Source organism: Ailuropoda melanoleuca, chromosome 4, assembly GCF_002007445.2.
Source record: "Ailuropoda melanoleuca isolate Jingjing chromosome 4, ASM200744v2, whole genome shotgun sequence".
Taxonomy (NCBI): Eukaryota; Metazoa; Chordata; class Mammalia; order Carnivora; family Ursidae; genus Ailuropoda; species Ailuropoda melanoleuca.
Genome location: NC_048221.1, coordinates 56,830,037 through 56,851,752, shown reverse-complemented (window position 1 = coordinate 56,851,752; position 21,716 = coordinate 56,830,037). Strand labels below are relative to the sequence as shown.

Below are 21,716 nucleotides of genomic sequence, written 5' to 3'. Positions count from 1 at the left end.
GGTGTTCCATAAACCAAGAGAAGCAAGGACTAGAGAGCGCAAACAGTGGTGTCAAGCCCCCTCTCAGTTCCTCCCTGTCCGGCCCTGGTTCTGCACACCCAGAGAAAGGGGACTCATTTTGACGTCAGTCTGAGAACCTGGGTTAGGTGTGTGTGCTGTGTGAGTGCAACGGGGGCACAGGACGCGGCAGGCAGATGGGCTGTGTGGGTGTGCTGCCGTCTGAGAGTTGTGCTTTGGGCTCGTGGGCGGGGCCTGCTTCCTGGAGGGGTGGTGACATGGGGGTAGTGAGCAGAGGGAGAGGGAAGCCACATTTACTCAGAGCACTCCTCCTCCCGATTTTTGTTTGCCCCCTCACGGGCACTTGAGGGCACATGCTGGGCAGGAGGAGATGGCCCAGGGCCACAAGCAGGGAGGTGGCCATGCTGGGACTACCTGCCCATACCCGCTGTGAGGAGGGGCACCTGAGATTGGCCTGGAGCTGCTTCTGTCCACAGCCAAGACCTGAGGGAGAAATTTGTGGTTGTAGGGACAAGCAGGTGCAAAGGCCCTGAGGTGGGGACACGCCTGGTTGTTGGAGTAGGAGATGGCCTTGGGGGCTGCAGTGTGGGAGGGAGCCAGAGGGCGAGTGGTCAGAGGCAGGGGTAAAGCAGAGTTTTGCCGAGTGCCAGGGGCCCACCTCAGGTTGTCTTGGCCACCGACTCCTGTGTTCCACGGTGCTGGAGAGTTGCCGCTCCAGGTCAGTGTGTCTGCACCCATGCTTGCGTTGGCTTTGTGCTCTCAGGTGATGGAAGGAGGGGCGGTCCTCTGCCTTCAGGGCTGGGTCCCAGCTGGGTGGGCCTCTGATATCCAGCCCATCACCGTCGGACACAGTGCTGTGCGGCACATCGTGCCTCGGGCCGTGAGGTGGGCCTGGGAGCCTCAGCTTTGTCTGTGTGCCATGCTGGCCTCTCCAGTCAGTCTCTGGCGAGTGGGGTGCTGGAGCACAGGCAGGGGGCTGGGGGCCCACTGAGGCCTGAACTGGGGGAGGCTTCAGGCAGGAGTCCACTGGCCTTGGTCTTATTTGGCATAAACCTGGCGTGGCCACATGGCGTTTTTCTCCGTGTGCTCCTGGACCTCCCAGTTGAGGCCACACTAGGATTTTCACTTCGAAGTTCATAGGGGCAGCCAGTGTGTTGTTTAACCTCTTTATCGTCTTGCACCGTCTCCATGGGGCTCTGGAACCAAGGTTCTGCTTGCCTCTCTCGTTGTGGGAAGCGTGCACAGAGCTGCACCGGAAGCGGGGGGCGGAGGTGGAGCGGAAGCCCCTGGGTGTCCTGGACACAGCCTGATGCCCACCTGCCTGCTGCAGGAGTGCGCGGGGGAGCCCCTCTTCATGCTCTACTGCGCCATCAAACAGCAGATGGAGAAGGGCCCCATCGACGCCATCACGGGCGAGGCCCGTTACTCCCTGAGTGAGGACAAGCTCATCCGGCAGCAGATCGACTATAAGACACTGGTGAGCGCGAGCCCAGCCGTCTCGTGCAGCCCCCGCCCTCTCCCTGGTCCCCTGCATAGCGTGCACCGGGAGAGGGGGGGTTTGACACCGCACCCCCCCTTCCCGCAGACCCTGAACTGTGTGAACCCCGAGAACGAGAACGCACCCGAGGTGCCAGTGAAGGGACTGAACTGTGACACGGTGACACAGGTTAAGGAGAAGCTGCTGGATGCCGTGTACAAGGGCGTGCCCTACTCCCAGCGGCCGAAGGCTGGGGACATGGACCTGGGTGAGCCTGGCTGCTGCTTGGCGGCGTGGCCGCCGTGGGGGCTCCGGGCTGTGGGCTGCATGTGACAGAGGCCTAAGGCAGAGGGTCAGCACCGGGGTAGTGTCTGAGGCCACAGGCCGTGAGCAGGCCCCTGTGTGCTGGCCTAGGGGGGCTGGAGGCGATGGGGGCGTCTGCGGGAAGGGATGTGGTCTGGGCCGGACCAGGGTGGAGGGTAGAAGCAGGAAGTACACGTCAGAGGCTGCCCCCCTACTCAGGGGAGAGGCGGGTGGTGGGCTGTTGGAGCTGGGGCAGGGGGCCACCCTGGCTCATGAGCCAGACAGGTAGGGGCACCTGCAGAGCTAGAATGGCCAGAGCAGGTGGGGGAGGCATAGGGCCCGGGACTCCCGTATTTGCTGTGGCTGGAGAAGCCAGGGGTGGGGCACCGTGTTGGCCTTAAATGCCAGGCTGGGGAGTAGAGCTCTGGAAGGCAGGGCATACTGCAGGAGAGTTGGGCTGCCCGCGGTGGGGCAGCTGCAGCAGGTGGAGGGCGGCCAGGGGGGCGTGGGCGGCAGCAGGGGTGCGGGGCTTACCTGCAGGGGTGCGTGTGTCCTGCTCAGAGCCAGGATGGGAGCCTCGAGGAGGGGAGGAGCCTTGTCTCACCCTTATTCTGTTCAGGCCTCTCACTCAGTGTCCACAGGGTGCCCTGCCCCCTCGGGGCCTGTCCTTTCCCTCCTGCTGTGAGAGGCCAGGATCAGGGGGAGGGAATGGTGGGTGGGTGGCCCCTGCCCAGGTGGCCTGCCCCTCCAGCGCTCCCCTTCCCTCCAGAGTGGCGCCAGGGACGCATGGCGCGCATCATTCTGCAGGATGAGGACGTTACCACCAAGATCGACAATGACTGGAAAAGGCTGAACACACTGGCTCACTATCAGGTGAGCCCCAGACTTCCTGATCCTCCGGCCACAGGTTGGGCCTCTCCTCTTGGGGCCTCGGGGCAGTGTGGGAGCCAGTGTTCAGGCGCCTGGAGCTCTGGGCAGCAGTTCTCAAGGAGAAGAGGATACAGGGGCCCCACACAGCCCTGCAGGTGCACTGGTGGGGAAACTGAGGCTCAGAGTGGTGAGGTGACTGGCCTCCAGGCTCAGAACCAGGAAGGAGTGTCTGTCCTCTGGGCCCCTGATGATGGGTCACACGTATCTGGCCCTCTGCCTACAGGTGACGGACGGGTCCTCAGTGGCCCTGGTGCCCAAGCAGACGTCCGCCTACAACATCTCCAACTCGTCCACCTTCACCAAGTCTCTCAGCAGATACGGTGAGGGGCTGGATGGGGAAGGCAGGGCCCACAGGCCTGGATGGGACGCCTCCCCGATGCTCCCTGCTGCAGGCCGGGAGGGGGCTTGTTGGTGGCTTGTCACTTGGCAATGGCTTTTCCCTCAAGCGCAGAGGCTGCCTTTCCCCAGACGATACATAGTGGTCCTTTTTGCCATCTCTCTGCTGTCATTGTCTGTCCCCAACAGCCTGGGGGGTGGGGTGGGACTGCTGATTCCAGTTTTCAGATGAGGAAATAGGCTCAGACGGGAGCTGCTGAGGCCACCTGGCCAGCACCAGGGTGGGCACAGGCACAGACGCGGAGGGCCCCGCACTGATGGGCAGGGTGCCCACAGAGAGCATGCTGCGTACCGCCAGCAGCCCCGACAGCCTGCGCTCGCGCACCCCCATGATCACGCCCGACCTGGAGAGTGGCACCAAGCTGTGGCACCTGGTGAAGAATCACGACCACCTGGACCAGCGGGAGGGCGACCGAGGCAGCAAGATGGTCTCAGAGATCTACCTGACACGGCTGCTGGCCACCAAAGTAGGCCCTGGTGGACGGGTGGTGGGGGTGCGGGGAATGGCCAGGCCCGGGTCTCAGCGGAGCTGGGAGCAAATCCCTCTGCCTCGCCCTTACGGTGGGGCCACACGGGCCCGGGGCGGGGCAGCCTGGCGGCCCCCTGGAGCTCTGTGCCCCCCCCCACCCGCAGGGCACGCTGCAGAAGTTTGTGGACGATCTGTTCGAGACCATCTTCAGCACGGCGCACCGGGGCTCCGCCCTGCCTCTGGCCATCAAGTACATGTTCGACTTCCTGGACGAGCAAGCCGACCAGCACCAGATACACGACTCAGACGTGCGCCACACCTGGAAGAGCAACTGGTGGGTTCAGGAGGACGGGGCGTGGTGCGGGCACTAGGGGTCCAGCTGGGGAAGGCTGGGGCTGCGGGACCGCGGGGGGCTGGGCCCAGGGACACGTTTGCCCAGGTGAGGAGAGGGGTCCCCCGGGTTCACTGCGTCTGCGCTGAGGCCAGCCCCTCTGCGGGTGGGCCTTCCCGACTCACCCGTCTTGGGGGCGTCTGTTGGCTCCCCTGCTCACACCTGGGCATGTCCTCTGCTCCAACTTGCAGGACCTGCCTTAGGTGTGGGAGGTGGGTATGTGTGTGTGTTCATGCCTGTGGATTCACGAGTGTCTTTGGGTGTGCGTGGCTCTGTGCAAATGTGAGTGCGGGCTTGCGTATGAGAAGGCGGCTCAGCGGAGTGGGCCCATGCTGGCCGGCTGCAGTGGGGAGGACAGTGAGAGCCGGTGCTCTTGAAGCTCTCACCTCTCCCCCCACGGGGCCAGCAGCCACCAGCCCAGTCTGGCTTTTGTCTCTCTGAGCCCGACCCTGGGCCCTCGGCACCATTCGCCCTATCCTCACAGAAGCTCCTGTGCCTTTGGCCTTTGGAATCTTCCTCCCTTGTCCCCTGGTGATGTTAGCTCTCCTAGGACATTGACCTCTACACCCTGCCGTGTCCCAGCCCTGGGATGCGGCCCTGGCCCTTGCCGGGGCCCACCCTGGGCCTCCAGCTGCACCTGTGCTCCTTGAAAGGGTTCCATGGGGCACTAGAGAGGGGGCAGCGCCATGCAGGTTTGCCTTGTCCAGGGGAATTTTCTGTGATGATAGAATGATCTAGGTCTGTGCTGTTCAGAGCAGTGGCTGGCAGTCATGTATGACTACTGAGCATTTGACATAGGACTAGTGCAACCAAAAACCTGGATTTTTAACTTCATTTAATTCTGTTTAATTTAAACTTAAACAGCCACACATGGCTAGTGGCTAGTGCATACCCTAGCTGATGACCCGATGACTGTCCTAGAGGTGGCATTTTGGATGAAGAAGTCAGCTGTCTATGGGGCTGTCTCCTGGATGCCTTCCTGGTCTTGCTTCCAGGGCCCATCCTGGTAGGAGAAGGGGTGAACCAGGCCAGGTGTGCCCTGCCTTGGGGGTGAGCCTTCCCCTGGAGGGGAGCCTGTCTAGGTGTGAGCCAGCCCCGCAGTGTGCCTGCACGGGTGTGTGCCTTCCATGGGGGTGAGCCAGCCCGGGGGGCGTGACCCCTGATGTGAGCAGGCACGCAGGCCTGGGGCGACGGTGGCCGTGTGCAGTGGGCACCCAAGGGTGAAGGAGCACTTCTGGGTCTGTAGGTCTTGTCCATGTGTGCCTGTGTTGCGGGGGGCCCTCTAGGAGGCACTAAAAGTCCTGGCTCTCTCTGGGCCTCGGTTTCCCCACCTCCGTGGTTATCCATGACCAGTGTGAAGGTCAGAGCCAGGAGAGCTGCAGGCCCTCTGGCCAGCCCCTTCCTGACACCGTCCGGAAGGAACGCTGCGGCCCTGTGTGACCGCGCCTCTGGGCCGCCCACCCGCAGCCTGCCCCTGCGCTTCTGGGTGAACGTGATCAAGAACCCGCAGTTCGTGTTCGACATCCACAAGAGCAGCATCACGGACGCCTGCCTGTCAGTGGTGGCCCAGACATTCATGGACTCCTGCTCCACGTCGGAGCACAAGCTGGGCAAGGACTCGCCCTCCAACAAACTGCTCTACGCCAAGGACATCCCCAACTACAAGAGCTGGGTGGAGAGGTAGGCGGCGCCAGGGGTAGGCAGGCGGGCGAGGGGCCGGGACCCCGCTCACGGCCCGCCTGCCGCCCCCTGCAGGTACTATGCTGACATCGCCAAGATGCCCGCCATCAGCGACCAGGACATGAGCGCCTACCTGGCCGAGCAGTCCCGGCTGCACCTGAGCCAGTTCAACAGCATGAGCGCCCTGCACGAGATCTACTCCTACATCACCAAGTACAAGGATGAGGTGAGCATGCGTGCTGGCCCTCGCCTAGAGCCACCTCGGCCACGCCCACCCAGCTCGGACCCCTGCCAGATGCTGCCAAGCAGGCTCCCTCCATTAAAGCCCCTTCGGCTTCCTCTGCCCCCCCAGCCCCTCCCCACGTCTCAGGGCTGGCTGGGCGCCTGCCTTTTCCACTCTGCACCCCGACTGGCTGCCTGGCTCACTGAAGGAGGGGGGGGGTGCTGTCGCAACTCCCTGCCAGGCCTGGCAGGGTCTGGCTGGGCTGTACAAGGTCAGGGATTACGCTTCTGATCATTGTGGGGCGTGGGGGAGTGGACGGCAGTGTCTTTCCCCAGTGGAGACTGTGGGTCAGTGAGTGACCATGCCCTGAAGGCCCTTTACTGGGTTTAGCAGCCTGGGTGGATGTGTCCAGGGCAGGGCACCAGGCCTTTCCTCGGCATTTAGCACCTTCCCCGGCTGACTTGGAGTGAGGCTTTAGGAGGCCTCCTAGGTGTCTGTGTTTGGGGCTCCTGGAGCTGTCTGGGGAGGGAGGATGGACTTACAGGCTGGATTGGACAGGGCACCAAGGGCTGGGGCAGCAGGACAGGCCTGGCCAGCGCCCTGAAGCCAGAGTGGGCCCTGTTGCAGGACCGCGAAGGCCGGGAGGCTGAATCAGCCGGCCCTGGGGGAGAAGTAGGGAAGGCTGAGGCAGGGTTCGTCCCTTGGTGTGCAGGCCTCGGGGAACTTGGGCTCTTCCCCACGTGAGATGGGCCATCCAGGTTTAGAGCCGTGATTGGACTGCCAGGTACCAGGGGACGACAGGGAGGCAGGGGCTGCGGCCATGCTGCTGGGCCGCAGGGTTCAGGGGCTGGGTCTTGCCCATCTGACTTGGTGCAGGCCTGTCTCCTGACCTGTGGCTGAGTGACAGAGAGTGGGGCAGGCTGCAGGAGGCATGGGCCTGAGGGGCGAGGGGTCCTGCTATTCAAGTGTGGGGGGCAGGATCTGAGACCAGGAGAGTCTCAGGCTCTAGGCCCGAGTGTGGGGTCGGCAGCTGAGAGACGGAGGCACCTGTGCATGGAGGAGGTGGCCCCAGAGGTGAGTCCTGAGCCAGGAGGGGACCGGCAGAGCCTTGGGACTGGCAGCCGGGAACAGGCCGCGGCAAATGGCTGATCCTCGAGGAGGACGAGTGACCTGCAGGGTGGGGACTGAAGCCCACCTTCTTTTGGCCCTCAAGGGGAAGCAGAGGGGAGCCAGCAGTCCTTTGTGAGGAGCTCTGCTATCACGGGGTGCAGAGAAATGGGCGGTGGTTGGGGGGACTTGGGTGCAGGGAGGTGGCGGCGGGGCTGTGTGTTGGTGGGCTGGCGGCCAGCAGGACACAGGACTGTGGGCACGGAGAGGGCCCAGCCAGCGCGCTGTGCCTCAAGCTGTGAGGGGTGGCGTCTGCGCCCCGGGAGGCCAGGCCCTGCTCTGACCTGCACTGAGGGAGCTCCAAGGGCTGGCTGTGACGGAAGCCCGGTTTGGGGGACAAGGGTAGGCACGGGGACTTGGGGGACTCCTCCACGCTGGGATCCTGGGGATCCAGGCTCAAGCCAGGCCCCTCAGCTGAGAATGGAAGGGGCGGAGCCTGCTGCTCCCGGCAGGGAGCCCCGCCCCCAGCTCCCCCGGCCCGCCCCGCGGGAGCAGGCGGCCCCGCCCCACAGACGCCCCGCCTCCCCGCAGATCCTGACGGCGCTGGAGAAGGATGAGCAAGCGCGGCGGCAGCGGCTCCGAGGCAAGCTGGAGCAGGTGGTGGACACGATGGCGCTGAGCAGCTGAGACACCCGCCGCCACCGCCCAGCGGGAGTTGAGCGAGAGGGCCCGCGGGGGCGGCCTCCGTCCGGCAGCCCGAGCTGGGAGGCCCCGGAGGCAGCCTCGCCCCAACTGTGCCTAGTGCCAGGGCGCTCGGGGCCGGGCGTGCGGTCCAGCGTCCTCCCGGCCCTCCCCCTCGTCTTCCTGCCTAGCGGGGGGGGGTCCCAGTTCTTCTCGGTGTGGGTGACAGTGCCTGCAGCACCTCCCATGCCCGGAGCTGCTCACCACAGGGCGGGGCGGGGGGGGAGCCCGGGTGTGACCAGCGGCTTCTCGGGAGGAGAGGGTGACCGCCGAGGACCTGGGGGGTAAGGCTGGAGCCCTCCGGGAAAGGGCAGTCTGATCCGTCTGCTTGAGGCTGTGCTGCCGAGGTCAGAAGGCCAGGACGAGGGGCTGGGGGGCGCCAGTCGTTCCCGGCGTCCTGGGCAGAGTAAGGTCCGGGCCCCGCAGCCCTGCGGGAGGCCGAATGCCCAGGGCCCAGCCAAGGAGAGCTGAAGTCGGTCCACCTGCCACTGCCCGCCTGCCGCGTCTGGCACCCCCACGCTCGCTGCTGCCCCTCCGCCACCATCCTCCGATTCACCGCGTGCTCGCCGCGGCCGAGGCCGGAGCGCCACGTCAACCTCGCCCAGACAGGCCCCAGCTCCCTCCTATGGAGGGGCTGCAGAACGGTTTGCTCAACGCCCCCACGGGACTTCCAGAAGGACTCGGTGACTCCTTTCTTGTCCTCAGGGCTGTGCCTCTGGGAGCCACTGGGGCTCCAGGATGAGCGCACATCCCCGTTATTTATTCCCCACAGCGCCGCTCCTGGCACCAGCCCCTGGGTGGGCTGTGCTCTCCAGCCACGCGGGGCTTGGGAGCAGCCCCCGGCCACCCTCCTCCCTCGTCCTCCCTCTGTGTCCCCTGCTCTCCACGTCCACCTGCAGCGGCTTCCGGTCCGGCATCTCTGCATCGTGCCCGCTCCTCACGAGTGGTGGGACATCTGGAGGACTTGGTTTTTTTAGGAGAACACTCTGGGTGGGCAGCCGAGGCTGTGGCAGGACCCCTGGGAGTAGGACGCAGTGACCAGAGGGCCTGGAGGTCGGCTCTGCCCATCCTGCCCTCAGTGAGCAAGAAAGAACACATTTTTAATTAAAAGAACTCTGTACATATATATATATATATGTGGCTCTAGCCTCAGTCTCCAGCCCCAGTGGGGTCCTGTATAGTTAACTGGAGAAGGAGAAATTTTACAGTGTAGAATAAGGAAATTAAGGCGGTGGGAAAGCAATACCAAATGGTCGTGGAGGAAGTGGCCATGGCTTCCCCGAGTGGAGCGCCCCCAAGGCCTCTGCCCCTCGACCTGCGGGTCATCCTGTTTCGTTTTGATGTACAAAGGAGAGAACTTCTCGCTGGCCCCTCGAGAGCGTCCAGGGCGCGGGGCCGTGGATTCCTGCATGACCGTGCTAGCGTTTAGTCTGACTTGATCTTTTTAAAACTGCAAGTGTTGAATACTAGAGGTTGTTAGACCCCTTTTTTTATGTTTTTTAATTAATCAGTCACTTGTGAGAACAAACAAACGGCCCGGTCCCTTTTCAAGTTCACTTTTTCGACGGTACTCAAGATTCCCACGACTTTAAGGGACAGCTAACTGTGGCCCATGGGCTGCCCGTCTTGGGGTCCCCCTTCTTAAGCAGCGTGAGCCACACCCTGGAGATCAGGTCAGGGGCCGCTTCCTCCTGGGGGGGGGTCACTCTATGAAGTCCGAGCGCTCCTGGCACAGGAAGCTCCTGGAACGGGCCAGACGGGGGTTCCACAGGCACCTGGCAGGGCTCGGGCCTCCCGCTGCTGTGGGTGCCCCGCTGGAGCTCAGGCCGGCCCCCATTCCCAGCACAGCCCTTGTGGACTCTTCCCTGGGAGCCAAGCTGAGCCTGGTCTGGCTGAGATCTGACTGCCTTGGCCTGGATTCTCGTTCCTGGGTGCACCCCTGCCTCCCCTCTGATGTTGCCTCCCCCCGTGCTTGGGGGAAGTCTCCGTTCCCCCCGAAAGTCTTCCCAGGGTGCCAGCTTCTATGTGAAGCCCCTGTTCTTCCAGTTCCCTGAGGGTCAGGTTGGGGCTCCTTGGCCCCTGTGCCCCTCCTCTTCAGAATCCAGTTCTGGCTCCTTTCTCTGCCCTCCCTGGTCCCCACAGAGCTCAGCCCCCTGTGCCTGCCTCGGCAAGGCGACAGGTTCCAGGGCGTGGCCCTCCCGGTGCCCTCGTCACCTGTACGGTGGGCGGGCAGGGCAGTGGTGGCAGAGGGAGACCAAGCACTTTAGCAGTACCTGTTTACATGCGAGCCCGTGGAGCTGGTCCTCAGCCTGCCTCACCCCTGCAAGTCCTGTAGCTTCCTTCCAGCTGGGTCATGCATTTAGGCCCCGCCGCCTCCTTGTCACTACTTCCCACGGCCGTCCCAACTCTGTAGCACCCCACTGGCACCTCTGTGCACCCTCCTGTCAGGGGCTCCCACCCCAAGCTCCGGCACTGGCACGGGGGCCTGGCAGGAGCCCGCAATTGTAGCCCTGCTCTGCGCGGTGAGGGTGGGCGCCATTGTCCCAAAGGCCCCTCTGCCGCCCCAGGGCTTGGGGGAATCCAGGCTTCGGTGTGGGATACAAGGGCTCCCGGCCTGTCCCAGACACTGCTGCTATTGCCTGCCCTGCTACAGGCCACTCCTCCCCACCCCCTGCCCGGCCTTCCCCAGGCCTTCCCCAGCCTTCCCTGCCCTTCCCCGATCCGCACGGACTCAGGAGTGCCCCCAGACAGCTCACACCTCGGTCTGGGAGCCTGGTCTCTCCATATACCTCGAGCTTCCCTGTACTCCCTGACCCAGGGCCCAAGGAGCCGGGGCTGGGGGCTGAGGAAGAGGGACCTGGGGTGCCCCAGATGGAGGGCCCCAAACATCCCTCCCACCCTCCCTGGTTTGGCCTTGCTGAGTGTACCCCCACCCCGGTTCCCCAGTTCTAGATCTGATGGCTCACGTCGTTGGTGCTACACAAGCTAGAATAGATGTATTTAGAGAGAGAGAAAGATATTTTTAAGACGAAGCCCACAATTAGCTGTCCTTTAACACCACAGAGCCCCCACCCAAAAGAAGAGTGATCACTCGGCTGGCCTGAGCCGCCCGCCCAGCCGCCTCTGTCCGGCAGGAGCAGTGTGGCTGCCGGGGCGCTCGGCCCGCGGATCGTGTAAATATACGGCTATTTCCTATTTTACTGTTCCTCAGATTTAGTACTTGTAAATACACACACACATTAAGGAGAGATTAAACATTTTTGCTAAAGCTCTTGGCTCTGATCGTTCGTTGCTGGGAGGGGTTTGGGGCAGGACCCGCGGCACTGCAGGCACATCCCATGCTCAAGCCGCGTCTCCTGTTGACGCCGGGCCCCTTGCCTGCCGAGCTGGGTGCTGACGGCTCCCCGCGGGGTGCACGCCGGCACAGCGGCATCACCCCAAATCTGACTGCGAGAGCCGGCTCTTGGCCACTGCCGCTTTGCCAGGCCCTGGCGGTTTGCTGCCCTGGGGCGGGATCACTGTGCTTGGGTGTCTGGGGACCTCCGAAGCGCTCTGGAGCCAGCAGAGAGACTGAAAACCACGGAGGCCTGAGACCCTGGGGGGCCAGCTGTCCCTGGGCTCCACACGCTACTTCTCAGAGGTTCTCCCAGTGCTTCTCCTGGGCAGCAGGGTGATGAACACCCGGCTCAGAGCAGTGGTTCCCAGGGGGCCTCGTCAAAATGCGGACTCTGCTCCAGAGAGCCAGGAGGGGCGTGGCCGCTCCAGGGACTTCAGGCCGCCTTGGGCAGCGAGGTCCTGGAGCTGTGTTTACCAGACTCTCAGCCTGGAGCACTCTTTTTGTGGGATCCCTGCAGCTGAGGAACCCAGTGGGGAATGTTGGCCTTTGCAGCACAGACACGCTGTTCCATCCCATGGTGATTTGGGCTGGTACTTTGCTTCTGAGAACGGTGTTGGTGCAGCCGGTGCTGGCGTGCGGCTCTGTACACCGACCCTGTCTCGAGGCCCGTTTCCTCCAGGGCCCGATAGCGATGGCTCTTGCTGACCCGGAGGGTAGGCATGGGGACCAGCGGTGGTGATTTTGGTTGTGACGGGCCTGTCTCTGGGTGGGACAGGTGGGACATGTCCCCAAAGGACATACCGGCTGATGGACCACTTGCAGCTCAGCGGCTGTCCACGCACGGCCAGTGGATAGACTNGGGGGGGGGGGGGGGGGGGGGCGGGCACACATGTGCTGCCCAAGGCCACACAGTGGGAAGTGACGGAGCCGGACTGAAATCGGCCATGGCTTATCAGGAGGGAGTTTCCCAGAAAGCCCCGGCAGCTCTCTCCGCCTGCCTTCCTGCACTGTCTTTCCTTTCTCAGCTCTGACAGTGGTCCATAAATCATAATCAATACCTCCTGCTCCAAAATGGGCCCGTCCTGACAGCCGGGCTGCTGGCATTGAGCTCAGCGCCAGGCTCAATTACTAAAGAGAAATCAGTGTAATCACCATGAAATTGCATCGGAAACAAATTTAGCAAATGCGTCCCGTTTGGGGTGTGACGTGGCCTGTTCTCATGGCTCAGTCCCCTCCAGCTTTCCAGCACAATCAGCCCTGCCTCAATTACCCTCGTTAGGCCGCCGGGGGCTCCAGCCCCACCAGCCCGAAAGTAGGCGATGGCCTCTGAGTCGCAATCAGTGCTCACTGCGCCGTGATCACGCGTAATTACACAGTGAGCGCGGTGCGGGAGGGAGGCAGGCGCCTTCTGATTGCTGCACACACTGGCTCATCCAGGGTATTAAAACCGTCAGCTATTAATACCAGGGCTTGCTGGCTGCACTGAGCAGGGCGTGTCAATGGGGCTGTCCGTGGCCGGCAGAGGGGCGAAGATCAGGTTTGCATTTGGGCAGCCACCGGCCTAGAGAATCAGAAGCTGGAGGAGGCCAGAGGCCACTTGGGAGGCTCCCACAGAGGTCGCCGAGGGGCCTTGGCCGCATCGTGCCCCTTTGGGGCCTTCCTGGACACCCGGGAGCATATCAGATGGTGTTGCTTCGTGGACGTGTGTGGCCTTTCTGAAAACGGGCTGGGTGGGGCCATGTGGCTTGTGGTGATCATCGGACGGTCAGTGAAGTGGCTTGGGGCACTTCCAGGTTGGGCATCTAACTGTCCTGCAGTGCGGGTTCCGGAGAGCAGGACCTCTAGCCAGCCTATGCTGGGCACAGGGCTTGAGCACAAAACCGTCTCAGTGGTGCTGGAGCCAGGCATTTGGGGAGCTGCTGTTTCTGCAGGACAGCCCAGACTATACTGACTGATAGAAGCTGATAGCATTACAGCCCCATCTGAGGGGGGAGGGCCTGGGGCCAAAGAGAGGTGAGATCAACCACTCGCCTGCAGACAGGGAGCTGTCAATGCCACAGCCAGGGTTCAAACTCAGACTATCAACTCACGTGGGGTCTTATTATTTAGCTTGAGAAATCAACTTTCCAGCCATCATTGCTGCTTCCAGCTGAAAACCACTTGGACAAATAACGCAGCATATTTTTCTTCTGGGTGGCCCTCTCCATTATAAATAACTTAACCTAACCTAAACTGGCTTGAGTAATGAAAGGGAACTGGTTGGCTCCTGTAATAGAAAACTCCAAGGGTGTGTCTGGCTTCAGGCACGGCTGGATCCAGGAGCTCCATGAGGTCTTGAGTAATCTGTCTTTGTTCTTCTCTGTCATCTGTATGGGTTCATTCTCAGGCAGGCTCTTCCCAGGCGGGAGGCTCCAATGGCTGCCGACAGCTGTAGACTGACCAACTTAGCAACACAGTGGAACGAGAGTGCCTTTGGTCAGCACATGTCCAGGTAGGGATTCCGTTAGCCAACTTTAGTGCATGTGTTTCTATTTGAGCCAATCATTCTGGCCTAAAGGACAAGGTGCTCTGATGGGCCAGACTCAGGTCCCATGCCCAGTGGGAAGAGGAGTCAGTCCCTTTGCACTTCAGGGGTTTGCAAACTGTAGAGAACTGTGCATTTGTGGAGGAGGGAGTCTCTTGTAGTTTGTAAGTTCCGGCTGTGTCTGTGTGCAGGACACCCAAGGGGATGGATCTCTATGGGGCATCTCTATGATTATCCAGTCTCTTCCCAGGGGGCCCATAATTACTGCTGACTGCCTACTTGAAATGCACTTCGAATGCCTGAGTCCTGCTTGCCCCCCAGCTTCTGTTGCCCATGCGACCTTGGTTGAGGAGGACATCTGGCCCGAGGCTGCCCATGATACCAGGGAACCCTGCCAGGTGACAGGTGGGGCCAGGCCTGGGGGGCGGATGGGGTAACAGAGAGGCAGTTACACATCTCTGGCCATGAGGGGTGATCGACCCCAAGCACACATTGGATGATTGTTGATTTTAGTCCTAAACTCAGAAGTATTTCACAAGAGGGCTGGAATGGGGACCCCAAGGCTAGGGATGGGGGTGACCAGTGCTTCCTGGGCTACTCCGGCCCAAGTGATGTCAACTGTCCTCCACCCCATAGGCCCCCTCCTACCCAATCTCTCCCCCCACTCACCCATACACACACCTCCTACAGGTCCATCACTGCTCCCCCATCCTACCCACCCGCCAGTCTACCCCATTGACACCATCTGTCTCCATCCACCCCCTTCCACAGGCAGTCCACCCCTCCTTTCTCTACAGCTGTCAATCATCTGTCCACAGGTCCATCACGTGAAGGTGAAGCAGGAGCTAGAAGAGTCTGAGCCTCCAAGCATTGGCGAGGGCGTGGAGAAAAGGGGACTTGAGTGCTGTGCTCCTGGGGATGGAAAGTGGCGCGCGACGGTGGAGAAGGCTCTGGAGAGTCCTGATAAAGTTAAATATAAGCTGCCATAGGATCCAGCAGTTCCACTTCTGGGTAGACAGGCAGATGAACGGAAAGCAGGGACTTGAAGAGATATTTGCACATATATTCACAGCAGCATTGTTCACAACAGCCGAAAGGGGAAGCAACACAGGAGGCCTTCAACATACTGTGTCATTCCCGTTATATGAGGCATTAGAGCGGTCAAGTGTGCAGACGCAGGAGACAGCATGGTGGCTGCCGGGGGTGCGGCGGGAGGAGAGTGGGGAGCTGTTCAATGGGAGCAGAGTTTCTGTCTGGGGAGATGAAAATGTCCTGGAGACAGACGGCGGGGATGGTCGCACAGCAGTGCGAATGTACTTCGTGCACTGAACTGTGCACTTAAAATGCTTACGGTAAATTTTACGTGTATTTGTGCACATTTAAAAATAATAGAAAACAAACTTATTTATTTATAAAATTTTATGTATTTTTCAGACAGAGAACACAAGCAGGGGGAGTGGCAGGCTCCCCACTGAGCAAGGAGCCTGATGCGGAACTCAATCCCAGGACTCTGGGGTCATGACCTGAGCCGAAAGCAGACACTTAACTGACTGAGCCACCCAGGCGCCCCCCCACGCCTTTTTTTTTTTAAGATTTTATTTATAGAAAACAATTTTTAAAAAGAGCCTGAGCTTTACTGGGTGTATAGGAGGGCCGCAGAATGTTCTGGATCTGCAGAACTCTGCCTTTGGGGCTTGGTGGTCCCATCTGCTCTCTCAGCTGCAGTGCTGGTGGCCTCACACCTCTGTGCTCATCTGACTGCCCTGTGGACACCTGTCCCTGGGGCTGCTTGCAGCCCGCGTGGCAGGACCTCTCACCTCCCGCCTGCAGATGCCCCTGGGCCCTGCCCAGCAGCGCGCTGTGGGCCAGTCTGCCCCGCCGGCCCGGCGGACCGGGGCTCCGAGGCAGGCAGGCTGTGCCGCCCCGCCCCCAGCCCTGTGAGCCCGGGCACAGGGCAGGACTCCGGAGGTTGGATCCCCTGTCTCTGGGCCCCGCAGGCCAGCGCTGGGGTGCCACCAGTTCCTCCAGCCCCGCTTCCGCCTCCTCGCTGGCAGCTGAAGCCTCTCCCAGGCCAGCTTTCAAAACCTCTCTCTCCTTCGTTCATGAGCCTTTCNAGAGACAGCCAGCGAGAGAGGGAACACAAGCAGGGGGAGTGGGAGAGGAAGAAGCAGGCTCACGGCGGGGGGGGGGGGGGGGGGGGGGGGGGGGGGGTGGTGGCGCGGCAAAATCTAAGTGTCTGCCTGTTGGTTTCGGCTCCAGTCATGGTCTGGAGATGGAGCCCCGGAGCCCTGCGTCAGGCTCTGCGCTCAGCGGGGAGCCTGCTTGGGACTCTCTCTCCCTCTGCCCCTCCTGTTCCTGCTCTCTCTCTCTCTAAAATAAATGAATGTTAGAAAATACACATTTTTTTTCTTTATATAACCATCGTGTCATTATCACGCTAACAAAATTAGTATTTGCATATTCAAATTTCCTCAATTGTCTCAAAGCTGTATCTTCACAGATGGTTTGTTGGAATGAGGACCCCCAGGAACCCGCTTGAATTCACATCCCCTTCGGTTCCATCGACAGGCGCTCCGTCTGTCTAAAGCCATTTCTTGGGGAGAAGCAGGGCCTTTGAGGCAGTGTGGGCATGGGGCAGGTGTGCCATGCTCCCTTGCCCCTTGTGGCCATAAACCGGTTCTTGGTCTGGAAGCTTGAGGGGTCAGGGTGGGGTTCCAGGCCAGCAGGGACCCTAGCTTCCCAGAGCACCTGCCAGGAGTGCACAGTGACAATGGCCTTGACCGGGAGCCCAGCCTCACCCCCTTCGTGGCCCCCGGGCGTCCCGCTGCCTCAGGATCTCCCTTCACCTTGTCTGTGTACTCAGTCCTTCCATCTACCTGGAATTTTTTTTTAAATTTTATTTATTTATTTGAGAAAGAGAGCAAGCAAGCACGAGGTGGGGGAGGGGCAGGCAGAGGGAGAAGCAGACTCCCCGCTGAGCAGGGAGCCCTACGTGGGGCTTGATCCCAGGACCCTGGGATCATGACCTGAGCCGAAGGCAGATGCTTCACCAACTGAGCCACCCAGGTGTCCCTGGAAATTTTCTTTAAGTACACTCTTCCTGTTTTAACTTGAAGAAGTTATTGAAAGAGAAACTTGGCGGCACTCTCCTAAGTGGGTGACCAGGGTTGCTTGCCATAAGTAGAAGGTCACTGGCTGTAAAAGTAGTACAATGAAAGTAAACATAATACGAATGTCTAGAGCAGTAGCTGCCCACAGAAAGTCCTGTCTGAGAAGCTAGTAAGTGCAAGCCAGGGCTCCGGCAGGCAGCTACGGGGCTCTCGGACCCTCCGGGACCCCGCCCCGCCCCGCTCCTTGAGGAGCCTGCAAATTCTGCTTCCCAGGTCCCTGGCCGGCTGCCCTGGCCGCAGCTGGGGTAGGAGCAGGGAAGACCCTGCTTCTCCCCAGGGCGGGCATCCCCCAGCCGGGCACCACCGACAGCCCAGCCCCCAGCCCGCTACCCCTCCAGCCAGGTGATTCTGCCTCCTGCGCCCTCAGCCTCGCCCTTGTATGAAGTTCCCTCTCAGGCCGTGCTCCTTTTCCCAGCTGAACATTGCCTGGGAGGATGCCTCAGGCTCATGTAATGTCAGGTCTGCTCTGCCCAAAACTGTCACATAGCACCTAGGGTGCCTGTCCTATACCGTTTAGATGTCCAGCCTTAGCAGCCCTGCAGCAGCCCCGCTCACTGGCCCCGCTCAGCGGCCGGAGAGAGCTTTTCCTGCCTCCGTCCTCCGGGTTCCATGCTACCCCCCCCCGGAACCCTCCCCCCACTCTCCCCAGGACATGGAGCATGCCCCCATCTGCTCCCGAGTAGGACCATAGCTCCCAGGGGACCTGGTCTCTCTGACATTACACAGGCAGGCAGGTGCGTGGCATTCCTGTCATTCTTTGCATATTCTTGGGGCCTGAAAAAACAGAGGGGAGAACCCAGAAGCGTGTGGCGTCCAAGGAAGAGAGTCAGAAAAGCCACTCTACTCTTGCTGGAACAAATTACCTAAAAACAGGTTTCAAGGCACAAATTCCTCTTTAAATGATCAGTCTGTGAGGGGGAAGAGGCCTTCCTGGCCTGGAATCCTGGGTCTGGCCCTTGGTGCCATGTGGTCAGGACAGACTCAGATTCCCTATCCGTACAGTGGAGAATGACTCCAGGGGCCCTTCCAGGGTCGGCAGCAGGGTTGTAGAGCCAGGCTTGTGTAAGAGTCACAGGGAGTGTGTTGGAGATACATGCAGGCGTGTTTCATATCCTGTAAACCTCCTTACCCCGGAACAAAGGAATCTCACATTACGTGGGGCTGCAGCACCCACTTACTGTACGAGGCCATCGTGAGACAATGGGCATCAGGGAAAGGTCATTTCAAAGCCCCTTCAGCTGCCTCATGGGCCACCAGCAAAGTGGTAATGCAAAGAGGACTCAGTGACTCCTGCCACCATGGGCAGTGTGCAAGTCAGGAATCAGGAAGAGAAAGCTGCTGGGGTGGGGTGTGGAGCAGAGCGGCATCCAGAGTCTCTGCAAAGAAGCTGCTCGTGTCCAAAACCTGAGGGATTCATTGAGGACTAAGGCTGAGAAGCAGAGGTGAGTGGGATCAGGGCTGCTGCCTACACAACTCCAGAAAGAATTGCATACACTGTAGTCTATGTTAATGGTGCTCATGAAGTTGTGCAGTGCACAACCTGCACAACTGCCCAAGGTGGCCCTGCATGCGTGAAGCACTTCCACTGGAGGCCGGCAGAAGAACTGATTTCCCTTCCCTAGTGTCAGGAAGCCCCATAAGCTTTGCCTTAGACCCCAGTGCCGTCTTGGGGAGAAGGAAGAAAAGGGACGAAGAGCCCTGTTAGGAAGGTGAACCGTGACCAGGATTTAACATTTTTCCAAAAGAGACTGTATTAAAACAAAGGAGATTGTTTAAATATCCCTCAATTTAGGTGTTTTTTTTTTTTTTTTTGAAGTTTAATGTTTTGTTCCTGCTTCCCGGTAGGGTGGAAGTTTGGGAGCAAGATTAGATAACCTACAGACAATTAAGCTACATTAACAAAAGCACCTGAGCAGAGCTGTGTGCATTTTCAACCCTAGAGACCATCCTGGCTGGCACGCAGAGTGATGTGAGGGCTTTGCCTGTCACCTCCAGTCCTGAGTCTCGGGAACTGCTCCATCCTCACTGCAGAAATATCAGTAGGGCTGGCCACACCCCCGATTGACACATGACACCTATCAGCCAATCAGGGCATCTCCTTCCTCCTGTCAGGTTAGGGGTTGGTGGAGAGGGCACTTCATGAGCCTGCCTAAATGTGAAGCCAACTCAGAGGAGTGTAGAGCCAAGAGATGAGAGACATAGGAGAGAGAGGTAGAGGTGAATGAGATGGAGATAGAGAGGAGAGGGAGAGGAGGTGAGGGCAGAGGAGAGGGGCAGGGAAGAGTGGCGAGAGAGAGATTAAATTCCTGGATCCAGCTATGCCTGAAGACTAATCTACTCTGGCCTTTGGTGACATTAGCCAACAAATTCTTCTTTTTCCCCGGTTTTGCTCAAATCCATCTGCCATTGCAATTTAGCATGCAAACCTGTGCTGTTTGATGCGATAGCCCCTGGTCACCTGCGGCTATAGTCTGAGCTGAGACGTGTTGTGAGTACAGTACACACTTGCTGTGAAATATCTCATTAAAATTGCTTACATGTAAAATATGTTATTAAATTTAATTTTATTTTGTCTTTTAACTTTTTAAAATATGGCCACTAGAGAATTTTAAATTGCATTTCTGGCTCATGTCATATTTCTATTGGACAGAGTGGGGTTAGACCAACTTTCTAGGGATAAAAGAATATGCTTTATTAGTGTGTGTGTGTGTGTGTGTGTGTGTGTGTGGTATCGGTCTTAATGCCAAATGCTTCTTAAGAGTTCTCTAAGGAGAATGATTTCTGCTAACCAGAGGGGTTCTTGATTTTCTGAGTGTGTAACAGATGGCTTGAGTCTATATATACAGTCTATGCTAATGGCACCCCATGGAGTTGTGCAGTGCACAACCTGCACAACTGTACAAGGTGGCCCTGTGTGAGTGAAGCACAAGTGAATTTGGGGTGAGAACTGTGGAAGTAAGGAAGCACTCTACTTTTTGTTTTCTAAATGGCTTCAGTGAGCTGTAAGTCACATACTGTACGATTCACTCATTTGAATTCAGTGATTTTTAGTATATTCACCCATTGTATGGCCGTCACTGTAGTCAATTTTAGAACATTTTTATCAGCTCAGAGGAAACCTTACACCCCTTCATGTCTACCTCCCACTCCCTGTCTTGCCCTCCGGCTTCTGGCACTACTCATGTACTGTCTCCAGTGATGTCTATTCTAGACATTTCATAGAAGTGGACTCGTGCACTATGTGGCTTTTTGTGCCTGGCTACTTTCTCTCCACATTATGTTTCCAAGGTTCACCCGTCTTGTGGCGTGTGTCAGCCCCTCATTCCTTTTCATGGCTGAATCATACTCCATCGCACAGACTGACCACAGACTATCCCGCTGACGGACACTTGGTTTGTTTCCACTTTTTGGTATTATGTGGAGTGCTGCTGTGGCCCTTTGTGTACCAGTTTTCGTGCAGACAGATGTCTTCATTTCTCTTGACTATATACCTAGGAGTATAGGGTCATGACTGCTGAGTCAGTGATAACTCCATATTTAACTATTTGAGGAACTGCCCGAAAGTTCTTTACTGTGGCTGCACCATTTTCCATCCCCACCAGCAAATCGTGAGGATTCCAATTCCTCCATCACCTTGCTCACACTTAGTGTTTTCTAGGCGGTTGTTTTTTCCTGCTGACCGTAGCCTCCCAATGAGGTGATCACTCCCTGGGGTTTGGATTTGCATTTCCCTGATGATGAGTGATGTCGAGCGTCTTCTCATGGGCTAATTATTGGTTCCTCATGTATCCGTTTTAGAGAAATGTCTGTTCAGGTCTTTTGCACATTTTGATGTGGGTTGTTCGGTTTTTGCTCTTGTTTTTAGTGGTTCTCCGTACATTCTGAGTATCAGTCAATACCTTATCAGATATGTGATTTGCAAATATTTTCTCCTGTTCTGTGGATTGCCTGTTAGTCTGTTAATAGTGGCCTTTGATGCATGAAAGTTTCTAATTTTCATGAGGCACAATTTGTCTTTTTGTTCTTTTGCTGCCCGTGCAATGACGCTAAAAATTCTCTTTTTTCTTCTGAAATTATCTTTATTTCATTCCACCCTCTTTCTTGAAAGGTGGTTTTGCCAAGTACATGATTCTGCTGAGTTATTGTCTCTCGGCACTTTGGAGATTTAATTCATTGTTTTACAGCCCCCGTCGTTACTTGTAGAGGGTTGACCATCAGTTCAGTGGTCTCTCCTTGAAGGGGGTGTTCTTTCTTTCTGGCTATTTTTAGGATCTGCTTTTCATCTTTGGTGTTCTGGCTTTTAGATCCAATGTCTTTCCTGATCCTTGCCTCAGTTACAGCAGAATGTTCCAGATAATGACGCTTCTGGTGAAGGCCTCATCTCAGCCTTTCTAGGGATGGAGCAAGGACTTCATTCCCCTTCTTTAACACCTTCCCCTGGAAATCCCTGGAGTGGTTCCTGCTTTGCACAACAAGCCAGCATGGGGAGAGGGCCCTCAGCCAGCCCCTGGCCACCACAGTGTGAACTGCATTTTTGCCCTTCGCCTGAGTCCCAGAAGCACTGACCCCAACACCTCTGATGAAGGTGTTGGGGATGGGGGTCATGCTTCCATGGGGTGAGGGGTCTGCATCCCACCCAGGTGTTTCCAGTTTACTCTTCCTTCGCCTGCTCTTGCTAACCTCCCATCCACTCATGGGGCATGGTGGGGGAGGTGAGAGGGCTTCCCTGTGGTTCCCCTTGCAGCACGGCCATCTGGCAGACCATAGTTCCTTCTGTGGGTGATCTGAAACAGGGTGGAGAACGTGGTCAAGTGGTGTTACTGCCCCTGTCCCTGACCCAGCCTGACAGTACCTTCCAAACCATCAGGGCTCCTTGCTGGCTTTCTGAAAATCTTGGGGCATTTCCAACAGTCCCGTGACTCTGGTCCACCTGTAGGAGCCCCTATTTCT

The 21,716-nt window shown here is 58.5% G+C and overlaps 1 protein-coding gene across 1 annotated transcript in view; it reads left to right on the top strand.

Annotated features, from left to right (window-relative positions):
• The window catches only part of PLXNA1 (plexin A1), a 38,012-nt gene extending 27,009 nt beyond the window's left edge, over window positions 1–11,003 (top strand). Inside the window, exons 18-27 of the mRNA XM_034657257.1 lie at window positions 782–903; window positions 1,180–1,495; window positions 1,604–1,763; window positions 2,568–2,671; window positions 2,952–3,048; window positions 3,401–3,591; window positions 3,758–3,927; window positions 5,452–5,664; window positions 5,740–5,890; window positions 7,586–11,003. Of these exons, the coding sequence (XP_034513148.1) occupies window positions 782–903; window positions 1,180–1,495; window positions 1,604–1,763; window positions 2,568–2,671; window positions 2,952–3,048; window positions 3,401–3,591; window positions 3,758–3,927; window positions 5,452–5,664; window positions 5,740–5,890; window positions 7,586–7,681 (1,620 nt within the window). The 3' untranslated portion in view covers window positions 7,682–11,003. The remainder of the gene's footprint in view (window positions 1–781; window positions 904–1,179; window positions 1,496–1,603; window positions 1,764–2,567; window positions 2,672–2,951; window positions 3,049–3,400; window positions 3,592–3,757; window positions 3,928–5,451; window positions 5,665–5,739; window positions 5,891–7,585) is intronic.
• Window positions 11,004–21,716: the final 10,713 nt, after the last annotated feature.